A 12,015-nucleotide genomic window follows, 5' to 3' on the forward strand; every position below is an offset into this window, starting at 1 on the left:
CAGTACAAGAGTACTTGGAAATATTTTTATAAAACAAAATCAAAAGATGAATTTATTTTGGTACAATTTTTGGAAATTTATACATATAAGGGATCTTGAAACTGTTCATGGAAAATGCATATTAGGGAAAACTGCATAAATTTTAAGATTTTCTTATACCAAAATAAACTTAATTTCATTTTTTTTTTTTTTTTTTGACAGGCAGAGTGGACAGTGAGAGAGAGAGACAGAGAGAAAGGTCTTCCTTTGCCGTTGGTTCACCCTTCAGTGGCCACTACGGCTGGCACGCTGCGTCCGGCGTACCGCGCTGATCCGAGGGCAGGAGCCAGGTGCTTCTCCTGGTCTCCCGTGGGGTGCAGGGCCCAAGCACTTGGGCCATCCTCCACTGCACTCCCAGGCCACAGCAGAGGGCTGGCCTGGAAGAGGGGCAACCAGGACAGAATCTGGCGCCCCAACCGGGACTAGAACCCAGTGTGCTGGCACCGCTAGGTGGAGGATTAGCCTAGTGAGCCGCGGCACCGGCCATTAATTTCGTTTTCTTTTCTTTTTTTTTTTTTTTGACAGGCAGAGTGGACAGTGAGAGAGAGAGAGACAGAGAGAAAGGTCTTCCTTGCCGTTGGTTCACCCTCCAATTGCCGCCACGGCCGGCGGGCTGCAGCCGGCACACCGCGCCGATCCGAAGGCAGGAGCCAGGTGCTTCTCCTGGTCTCCCATGGGGTGCAGGGCCCAAGCACTTGGGCCATCCTCCACTGCACTCCCTGGCCACAGCAGAGAGCTGGCCTGGAAGAGGGGCAACCGGGACAGAATCTGGCGCCCCAACTGGGACTAGAACCCGGTGTGCCGGCACCGCTAGGTGGAGGATTAGCCTAGTGAGCCGCGGCGCCGGCCCATTAATTTCGTTTTCAATGAACTTCTTGATGTCCCCTTGTATAATGAAACACACTGCTACCCTTCCCAACCAACACACAAGTACATGCACATGTGCTTCTGCAGGAAGCTCACATAGTTCTTCTGCTGTAGTCCCATTACTTTTCTTTCTCTCTTTCTGTCTCTCTCTCTTTCTTTCTTTCTCTCTTTCTTTTCTTTCTTGCTCTTGCTCTTGCTCTTTCTTTCTTTTCCTTTCTTCCTTCCTTCCTTCCTACTTTCCTTCCTTCCTTCCTTCCTTCCTTCCCTCCCTCCCTTTCTTTTTTTAAAGATTTACTTATTTATTTAGAAGGTCAAGAGTTATAGAGAGAGAGAGAGAGAGACCTAGAAAGGGAAATCTTCCACCTGTTGGTTCCCTCCCAGATGGCCACAATGGCCAGCACTAAGCCAGACCAAAGCCAGGAGTCAGGAGCTTCATTCGCATCTTTCACAAGGGGGTGGGGCCCAAATACTTGGGCTATCTTCTGCTGCTTTCCCAGGCATATTCGTTGGGAGCTGGATTGGATGTGGAGCAGCAGGGACTTGAACCGGCACCATGTGGGATGCCAGCATTGAAAGTGGCAGCTTTATATGCTATGCCACATGGCCGGCGACGTGGCTCACTAAGCTAACCCTCCACCTTGCGGTGCCGGCACACCAGGTTCTAGTCCCGGTCGGGGCACCCAATTCTGTCCCGATTGCCCCTCTTCCAGGCCAGCCCTCTGCTGTGGCCTGGGAGTGCAGTGGAGGATGGCCCAGGTGCTTGGGCCCTGCACCCCATGGGAGACCAGGAGAAGCACCTGGCTCCTGCCTTTGGATCAGCGCGATGCGCCGGCCGCAGCGGCCATTGGAGGGTGAACCAACGGTAAAGGAAGACCTTTCTCTCTGTTTCTCTCTCTCTCACTGTCCACTCTGCCTGTCAAATAAATAAATAAAATTATTTGCTATGCTACTATGCCAGTTGTTTTTCATCATGTGTATGTAGATATATCAGTCTTTGTCCTTGAGCCATTCTATTACCTATTTTATAAAGACCTTTTTTAATTACTTATTTTCTTAGGTAGTTTGCATAATGAAATAATTATATTAATATATTGTCGTTTTTTTCTGTTCTCAAACATAATTTATTTTCATTTTACTTTTCAGAGATATATCGATATGACTGTTTCTTAGAGATGATTGAGTAAAAAGCTCTTAAGAAGTTTTTGATATTTTCATGCAGCCCTCAGTGCTACCACGTTTCTCTCTCTCTTTCTCTCTCTGCCTCTCTCTCTTTCTCTCTCTCTAAGACTTACTTATTTGAAAAGCAGAGAGACCAGGGAAGGGAAGTAGTACAAAGATCTTCCATCTGCTGATTTACTACCCAGATTTCCACAAAAGGATCTGGACCAGGCCAAAGTGAGGAGCCAGGAACTTCATCCTGATATCCCACAAGAGTAGCAGAGCCCCAAGTACTTAGGTCACCTTCTGTTGCTTTCCCAGATACATCAGCAGGGAGCTGAGTCAGAAGCTGAGCAACCAGTACTCGAATTGGTACTAAGATATGGGGTGCTGGACACAGTGCTGCCCAGTTTGTTTGTTTGTTTTTTAGAGATTTATTTTTTTATTTACTTAGAAGAAAAAGTTACAGAGAAAAGGAAGATAGAAATAGAAGAGGAAGATAGAGATAGCCTGTGCTGGGCCAGGCTGAAGCTAGGATCTTCTTCTGTATCTCACACTTGGGTGCAGGAGCCCACTTAGGCCACCTTCTGCTGCTTCCACAAGTGCATTAGCAGGGAACTTGATCAGAAGTGAAGCACCTGTGTCTCAAACAGGCACCCATATGGAATATGGCATCACAAGCCGTGGCTTAATCCACTGTGCCACAAAGCTGACCCCCATTTTTTTTTTAAGATTTTATTTTTTGAAAGTCAGAGTTAACAGATAGAGAGCTTCCATTTGCTAGTTCACTTCCCAAATGGGTGCAGCAGCCAGGAGTGTGCACTGTTGAAACCAGGAGCCAGGAGCTTCTTCTAGGTCTCCTACATGGGTGGCAGGGACCCAAACACTTGGGCCTTTTCCACTGCATTTCCCAGGCCATTAGCAGGAAGCTGATTGGAAGTGGAACAGTGATACATGAACTGGCACCTATATGGTCACAGTCAATGACTTTATCCACTAAGCCACGGTGCCAGCCCCTACCCAGTTTCTTTTTTTTATTTATTTTGTTTTTTGACAGCAGAGTGGACAGCGAGAGAGAGAGACAGAGAGAAAGGTCTTCTTTTGCCGTTGGTTCACCCTCCAATGGCCGCCGTGGCTGGTGCGCTGCGGCCGGCGCACCATGCTGAACCACGCTGATCCGATGGCAGGAGCCAGGTGCTTCTCCTGGTCTCCCATGTGGGTGCAGGGCCCAAGCACTTGGGCCATCCTCCACTGCACTCCTGGGCCACAGCAGAGAGCTGGCCTGGAAGAGGGGCAACCGGGACAGAATCCGGCACCCCGACCGGGACTAGAACCCTGTGTGCCGGTGCCACTAGGTGGAGGATTAGCCTAGTTAGCTGTGGCGCCGGCCTTCCTACCCAGTTTCTTAAGAGTGGCATATGACCTACTTCTATTTTACCAGTGTGACAATCCTTCAGTGTTCTTTCTTTTGTTCAGGGAGTTGAGCTCTACCTTCCTAAGTGTGTAGACACTGCTGTCTATACTCACCTATATGCATAGACATGGTTCTAATATCTGTTTGGGTGGGGCTGTCTGTCTTAATACCACTCTGACTTTAAGTTTCTTCTATGTTGATAGCACCTTGTGATTTCCCTTTCTTGCTTTTAGCTTGGCTGGTTTTTTTTTTAATGGTAGTTGTTGGTGTTACTTTTACCCAGCTTTTCTGTCTTGGATGCAAGACAGGTTTCCTTGTGTTTTTGCTATGTAAATACCAACTGAATATCACTGTGATAGTATTTCACTACTTCATGAAAAACTGGCCTATGATTTTTTTTTCCATAATAAAAATTTGTGGATCAGGCAAAAAATAATCTAAAAGTTGAAGACCTGATTAATTAGGATTTTCACAAAGATGTCTAATGTATTAATATTCTTTTCAGGGAGAATTTATAGTTTTTCATTTTAATAAGATTTTTATTTTCCTTCCCATTTTGGTGATGGAAACTAAATGTGTTTGCCCACTGAGTTCTTTAAATTAAGCACAACAGCAGGTGTGTGTATTACATGATAATTAGTGCTGGGGGGAAAATATAATGGAATAAGGGGAATATGTGGTGATATGGTGGAGGAAGCTGAGTGTTGTTATTCAGATAGGATGGTTAGGAGATATGTCAGACAAAGTGAAATTTACAAGAAGTGAGAGAGAAAACCATGGCAATATTTGGGAGAACTACTTTCTTTTCTTTTTTTTCAAGATATATTTATTTATTTGAAAGAGTTACAGAGAAGGAGAGGCGGAGAGAGAAAGGGAGGGAGAGAGGGAGGGAGGGAGGGAGAGGGAGAGAGCAAGCGAGCTTTCATCTGGGTCACGCCTCAGATGGCCTCAACTGCCAGGCCAAAGCCAGGAGCTCCCATGTGGATGCAGGGGCCCAAGGACATGGCCATTTTCTCAGGTGCATTAGCAGGGAGCTGGATTAGAAGTAGAACAGCCGAGACTTGAACCTGGGCCCAGATGAGATGCTGGTGCCACAGGCAGTGGCTTTACCCACTATGCCACAGTGCTGGCCCCAAGGGAGAACCACTTTTTCTATGAAAAGAATATAATGAAGGCTTTGAGGTGGGAGTGTGCTTAGAATGTGTAAGGAACAATTGAAAAATCAATTTAGTTGGGATGGAATGGACATGGGAATAATTGGAAATAAAGTTTATGAGATTTTTGTGGGAGTGGGAAGTATATATGGAAATATATGTGGTCATACAGTGTGAGTCCTTTGTCTTTTGCCCTAAGACAGAAACCACTGGAGTTTTCAGCAGTGGAGTAACATGAGATGTTTTTTACTTTGTTTTGTTTTAAATATGATCACTTTGTGTCTTTTATTTAAGATTTATTTATTTATTTGAAAGGCAGAGTTACAGAGAGAGACAAAGAGAAAGAAATCTTCCATCTGCTGGTTCACTCCCCAAATGGCCGCAAGGACTGGAGCTGTGCTGATCCAAAGCCAAGAGCCAGGATCTTCTTCTTGGTCTCCCACATGGGTATGGGGGCCCAAACACTTGGGCCATCTTCTACTGCTTTCCCACGCACATTAGCAGGGAGCTGGATCAGAAGTGGAGCAGCGGGAACTCAAACCAGTGTCCATTATGGGATGCCAGCACTGCAAGCAATGGCTTTACCCACTCTGCCACAGTGCCAGCCCCTCACTTGGTATCTTGTGGAAATTAAGCAGACCAGAGTCCAATTAAAGTACATGAGTAGTCTGGTTTGGGGGGATGGTGATTTAGATCATGATGAAGCAGTAAGGTGATGATTTTTATTTACAATTCTGCTTGTATTTTGAATGTGCAATTGATAGAATCTTTTCTACATTATGAGCTGAAACTGAAAAAGCAGAGGAAGGATGACTAAAGTGTTAGGCCTGATTTAGTTGAAGAATGGAATTTCTATTAGCTAAGTTCATTACGATTAATGGAGAAGGAATGTTGAGGATTGGATATTAAAAGTTTAATTAGGAGGATTCTAATAGTCATAAGACTGGAGTTCTCAACCATATCTTTTGATATGAAATCCTTGTTCTGGGGAAAGCACTTACCAGTTTGCAGGGGAAGATGCAGTCATCTATGGTATCTAAGTCGCCCCAAAACAGATGAGGAGAGTAAGCTACTCCAGTATTTATAGATGATGAAACAAAGAGGATTCAAAACAGGAGACTACGGAATGGCCTGGGAGGTAAGAGGATTATCTAAAGAGAGTAGTGTCCTGGAAGCCAATTGCTGAAAGTGACTCATGAAGGAAGGACAGCTCAGCTGTGTCAAATATACTGAAAAGTTATGTGGTTGACCTTTCATCACTGAGAAGAGATGACAACCTGGAGCTAGATCAATGATGCGGGTTCTGTGACGTTAAGAAAAATCACTCTAGTCAGGATGCTCAAAGGAATATACTCAGAAGGGGAAATTATGCAGAGGAGAATGATTAGAATTATTAGGGAAAGAGGGCCATTTATTATAGCAAAAAGATCAAAGAGATAGTAGTAAAGTTTGATGTCAAAAGACAAAAATTATAATTTATTATGTATTGTGCTAAGCAGAAGAGGTTGGTTTTTTATCAGAGAAGAGCTGGACAAAGCAGAAAAAACAAAGACTGGATTGGTCATCTTTCGGGCAGGCATTGTGGCTCAGTGGGTAAAGCTGCAGCTTGTGACGCTGGCATCACATATGAGCTCCCTGTTAATGTACCTGGGAAAGCAGCAGAGGATGGCTCAAATACATGGGCCCCTGCACTCACATGGGAGACCCGCGAGAAGCACCTGCTTTTGGCCTGGCAGTGGTGGCCATCTTGGGAGTAATCCAGTGGATGAAAGATTTCTCTGTCTCTCCCTCTCTCTCTGTAATTCTGCCTTTCAGATAAATCTTTTGGAAAAGAAAAGTTACTTTTCTTGAACTGTGGGGACAAGGTAACCGAACAATAGAAATATAGCTGGTTAACATCAGGTTACTTCAGGTTGGCTTGTAAAAACCAAAAGTAGGTAAAACTTTATTATCCTTCTAATTGGGTGCTCAGCTGTTTAGGACATTCGGTTCTCCCCTCTCCTGATTCTCCTGAGGTTATATAACAGCTGTTTTCAGTCTGGTGATCTGGAACTTTATTTGGGGCCTGGATAAGGGTCTTAGACTGAAACAGTAACATTCGGTAACAATGAATTGTTGTTGTTAATGACAAGGCCTTTGGAAAAGATCAAAGGAATACCGTAGATTTTGGAATGCTCAACTATGTGGCTGTTTGAACTATTGGGTACCTGTGGTTTGTAAAAAAATAAACCCCAACACTGTGAATGGGCTGATGTTAATCTGATTTGGCTGTTTGATGTCTTTATATATTTTTATTTCTGAGTGATGTGTCTGATTATTGCATGGGGGCGTTGCGGGGGAGAAGCATTTTAACTAAAAGATCTACATGGCACCTCAGTTTAAGTGATTTTGATCTCAATTTTTTGTATTTTAGGTTTTATTGTTAATATTGACACATATTATAAAGGAACTTCACCTGAGTTGTACTATTTTTTTTCCCTAACATTAGCTTTGTTGTTATTTTTGGTTCTGAAAGTAGAAATTGTTGTCTTATACTATTCTTGAAAGATGTATCAATTTCAGGATCTCTTTCTAATTGCCTTTTCTAGTGTTGGATTTTTTTTATCACTATTCCCACAATCTGTTAACAGGTTAACATAAGGTTTATTGAACTTGAAAAAAAAGTATTTATTTTAAAGAGTTGCAGAAAGGGAGAGAGAGGTGGAGAGAAATGAGGTGGCCTTGTTGGCTGGCAGTGTTTTTTTATGTTGTTTTTTTGTTTGTTTTTTAAAGATTAATTAGAAAGTTATACACAAAGAGAGGGAGAGGCAGAGAGAGAGAGAGAGAGAGAGAGAAAGAGAGGTCTTCCATACACTGGTTCAGTCCCCAGGTGGCTGCAATGACCAGGACTGATCCAGGCTGAAGCCAGGAGCTTCATCTGGCTCTCTCACGTGGGTGGCAGGGACCCAAACACTTGGGCCATCTTCTGATGCTTTTCCTGAGCCACAGCAGGAAGCTGGATTGGAAGTGGAGCAGCCGGGACTCAAGCCAGTGCTCACGCTGGCATCACAGACAGTGGCTTAACCCACTGTGCCACAACATTGGCCCTAAAATGTCACTTCTTATTATAAATGGACTATGTTAATGTACTGATGAAATAATTTACAATTAGCATATGTATATTTTATGCAAATAGAGTTCTAAAGTATGCTTATTTTTTAAATCAGTTTGATTTCCAAATATATATTCCTTGCAGTATCAAATTGAAAATTTCAGGTTGTGCAGATTCCAAGTAAGATACATTTAAATGTGACTAAACATGTTTTCTTAATTTTAGGGTGAAAAGGTAAACTACGAAAAGTTTAGAAATTGGCTGCTTCTAAACAAAGATGCTTTTACCTTCTCACGTTGGCTGCTGTCTGGAGGTGTATATGTCACCCTCACTGATGATAGTGATACTCCCACTTTCTACCAAACTCTGGCAGGAGTCACGCATTGTAAGTAATGGCATTGCATTGTTTTCTGCTAATCTTTTAATATAATTACCTGGGAGTAATATGGGGGACATGCTTATCAATTTTTGTCAGTATTTTTTTCTTCCAGGGTATAATGAAATGAGATCCTGGAATATGGGAAACGTAGCCCTCCTGCAAATTGTCCCTACCCTACCTAGATTGGTTTCCTAGGGCTGCTGTAACAGATGACCACAATTCATAACCTAAAACAGGAGAGACTTAGTGCTTCAAAGCATGAGCCGTGGAATGAAAGCGTTAACAGGGTTGTGTTGCCTCCTGCCTCAGCCCTTTCAGCTTTTGCTAACCCCAAGCATTCCTTGGCAGGGGCAGCATAACTTTATTTTCTCCTTCCATATTCACATGGCCTCTCTAGTGTGTCTCAGTCTTTTTTTTTTTTTTTTTTTTTTTGACAGGCAGAGTGGACAGTGAGAGAGAGAGAGACAGAGAGAGAAAGGTCTTCCTTTTGCCGTTGGTTCACCCTCCAATGGCCGCCGCTGCAGCCGGCGCACCGCGCTGATCCTGGCAGGAGCCAGGAGCCAGGTGCTTTTCCTGGTCTCCCATGGGGTGCAGGGCCCAAGCACCTGGGCCATCCTCCACTGCACTCCCTGGCCATAGCAGAGAGCTGGCCTGGAAGAGGGGCAACCGGGACAGAATCCGGCGCCCCAACCGGGACTAGAACCCGGTGTGCCGGCGCCGCAAGGTGGAGGATTAGCCTATTGAGCCACGGCGCCGGCTGTGTCTCAGTCTTACCTTCAACTTCTTACCTCATCAGATGATGTGCCCAAGCGAGATCACATGTGATGTCCCAGGTGATGATGAATTTTGGGTAGACAGGATTCAGACTTGAGTGTCATCTTTTATAGAGCTGCTTTCTGGTAGTTACAGAAACTGCCTGTACTCTGCTTTTGTGTATGCTGCCTCTTGACCTTAAAATGCCTCTCTGCTTCTCGTAAATCCTGGATGTCCTTGAAGATTTAGATCACATATGCCCTTTTTCCTTCTTCATGAGAACTTTTCTTGCCTTCCTGTTAGAGATCATCTGTCTTCCCTCTGAACTCTCATAACATCTTTATGCCCTTCTTCAATTAACTAAACACTTTCGTACTTCTGTTATGATTATTTGTAGCATTCTGTTTTTTGAATGTGTCTTCTCTCAGGTATTACTATTTTTTTTTGTTATTTTTTTTTATTTTTGACAGGCAGAGTGGACAGTGAGAGAGAGAGACAGAGAGAGAAAGGTCTTCCTTTGCCGTTGGTTCACCCTCCAATGGCCGCCGCTGCAGCTGGCGCACCGCGCTGATCTGATGGCAGGAGCCAGGATCCAGGTGCTTTTCCTGGTCTCCCATGGGGTGCAGGGCCCAAGCACCTGGGCCATCCTCCACTGCACTCCCTGGCCATAGCAGAGAGCTGGCCTGGAAGAGGGGCAACCGGGACAGAATCCGGCGCCCCGACTGGGACTAGAACCCGGTGTGCCGGCGCCGCAAGGTGGAGGATTAGCCTATTGAGCCACGGCGCCGGCCCCAGGTATTACTATTCTTTACGTCTCCCCCTTTGCCAGGCCTAAGTGAGAAAGAGTTAACTGAGCAGAGGACCTTGGGTGTCAGATAATATTTGTGTCTGTTGCTTTGACTTTTTAACTTGGCTGCTAATTACACATTAGCTACTTTCTCCCATTTTCAATCTATAAGAGTACTTCAAAAAGTTCTTGGAGTGGCTAGCATTTTTTAAAATATTTTTTTTATTTTTTGACAAGCAGAGTGGACAGTGAGAGAGAGAAAGGTCTTCCTTTTGCTGTTGGTTCACCCTGCAATGGGCGCTGCAGCTGGCGCACCGCGCTGATCCGAAGCCAGGAGCCAGGTGCTTCTCCTGGTCTCCCATGCGGGTGCAGGGCCCAAGGACTTGGGCCATCCTCCACTGCCTTCCTGGGCCATAGAAGAGAGCTGGACTGGAAAAGGAGCAACCCGGACTAGAACCTGGCGCCCATATGGGGTGCTGGCGCCGCAGGTGGAGGATTAACTAAGTGAGCCACGGTGCCGGCCCCCAGCTCTGCTGTTAAGCTTGTTTTATGCAAAATTTTGAAATCCAAGTATAGTTTATCATAATACACTTTTCATGAAGTTTTAGAAGGCCCTCCATATGCCGGTTCTGAAGTGGAGTATCTGAAACTCAAATGGGTACTGCAATATGGGATGCTATGGGATGGTGGTATCACAAGCAATGACTTCATCTGTTGTGCTACAATGCTGGCCTCAGTACTTCTTATTTTAAAAATACTATTTCTTTACTTACTTGAAAAGCAGAGACATCATACCCATCCTCTGGTTTACTCCCTAGGTGCCTGCAATAGCCTGACGGGCCATGCCCAGTCCAGGAACTGGAACCTCAGTAGTATATACATTGGTGTACATGAGCAGTAAGCTGGAACTGAAGAAGATCCAAACTTGAACCCACTTAGATTGGTGATTGTGGGTGACCCAAGTGGCATCTGAACTGCTGCAGCACACCCCCACCCCTTAAAATCCTTCTTTGTCATGAAAGCCCAGCTCACCTGCTGCCTCTGCTGGCATGCTTGCTCCACAGTATTTCAGTTCAAGCAATTAACTTACTTTATGCCTTACCTTACAGGCGGTTGGCAATGACTGTTTCTCCATAGAAGTTCTGTGTCTTTTGAGTATAAGGCAGTTTTTCTTAGCATAGTGGACTAAATGCATGATATTGGATTGAACAGTTTTCAGCCACTAGTCCTGATTTTTAAATATTGAATATCTTTGAGGGGGGTAGTTATTTTTAAATTATGACTGAAGCTATACTATAGAGAAAGGACCAAGATAAATCATCATGTTTGAATAATGTTTGGGGCCCATGCCTTGGCGTAGTGGGTAAAACCACCGCTTGCAGTGCTGGCATCCCATATGGGTGCCAGTTAAAGTCCCGGCTGCTCCACTTCTGATCCAGCTCTCTGCTATGACGTGGGAGAGCAGTAGAGGATGGCCCAGGTGCATGGACCCTTGCATCTGCATGGGAGACTGGGAGGAAGCTCCTGGGTTCTGATCTGCCCAGCTTCGGCCACTGTAGCTAGCTGGGGAGTGAACCAGCAGATGGAAGACATCTCTTTCTCTACCTCTCCTCCTCTTTCTGTGTAACTCTGACTTTCAAATAAATAAATAAATCTTTAAAAAAATAATGTTTAACAACTTCATAGTATATGAATGTTCAGACTTAACTATATTTTTAGGTGGGAAATGAGTTATGTTTCAAAATTTAAGGAAGTGCTGCAGGCTGCAAGATTAGATGTTTTAAGATTTTCTAGAACTTTTGGTTAGCTAAATGATGTTGATACCAGACAGTTGGAGATTGTTTTTGGGCCACCCCAGTCTCAGGAGGCTTTGGAGAGATATCAGTTCAGGGCAGCCAAGTGTAAACAAGAGGGCTTTATTAAGGAAAGTGGCAAAGAGAAGGCTGCTGCACACACAGAGCACGCCTAGTATGTTTCTTTATGGGCCTGGCAAATATGTGTTAGTATTTTAGTGGAATATTGACACTGTTTCTGGGAAAAGGGCAACAGCTTCTAGGAATTAGGGATCCACCTGTTTTTTCTCCTTACTTTTGTCTCCCACATGGGTGGCAGGGGCCCAATCACTTGGACCATCACTAGGAGCATGAGAAGGGAGATGGATGGGAAGTGGAACAGCTAGGCTTGAACCAGCACTCTGATATGGCATGCCCTCATCTCAGGGGGTCTTACCATGAAAGAATTATAGCAAAGTCAGAATTATTGCTAATTTCCTTATAGAAATTTTGTCATGGGAAGGTTTACATTCTGATGACTCTTTATATTACTTATAAATTCTCACTCTGCTTCTGGCTGAACAAATCAAAACTGATCTTT

General features: G+C 44.5%; 1 protein-coding gene across 5 annotated transcripts in view; it reads left to right on the forward strand.

The window, feature by feature from the left end:
* The window catches only part of USP32 (ubiquitin specific peptidase 32), a 214,867-nt gene that overhangs the window by 89,435 nt on the left and 113,417 nt on the right, over positions 1-12,015 (forward strand). For 3 of the 5 annotated variants that reach the window (XM_070061011.1, XM_070061012.1, XM_008271181.4), the window contains exon 5: positions 7,949-8,108. In XM_070061011.1, the coding sequence (XP_069917112.1) occupies positions 7,949-8,108 (160 nt within the window). Of the gene's footprint in view, positions 1-4,947; positions 5,080-7,948; positions 8,109-12,015 lie in introns of all 5 variants that reach the window. The other 2 variants (XM_051824715.2, XM_070061010.1) reach the window with 1 other exon arrangement.

The sequence above is a fragment of the Oryctolagus cuniculus genome, chromosome 17, assembly GCF_964237555.1.
Source record: "Oryctolagus cuniculus chromosome 17, mOryCun1.1, whole genome shotgun sequence".
Taxonomy (NCBI): Eukaryota; Metazoa; Chordata; class Mammalia; order Lagomorpha; family Leporidae; genus Oryctolagus; species Oryctolagus cuniculus.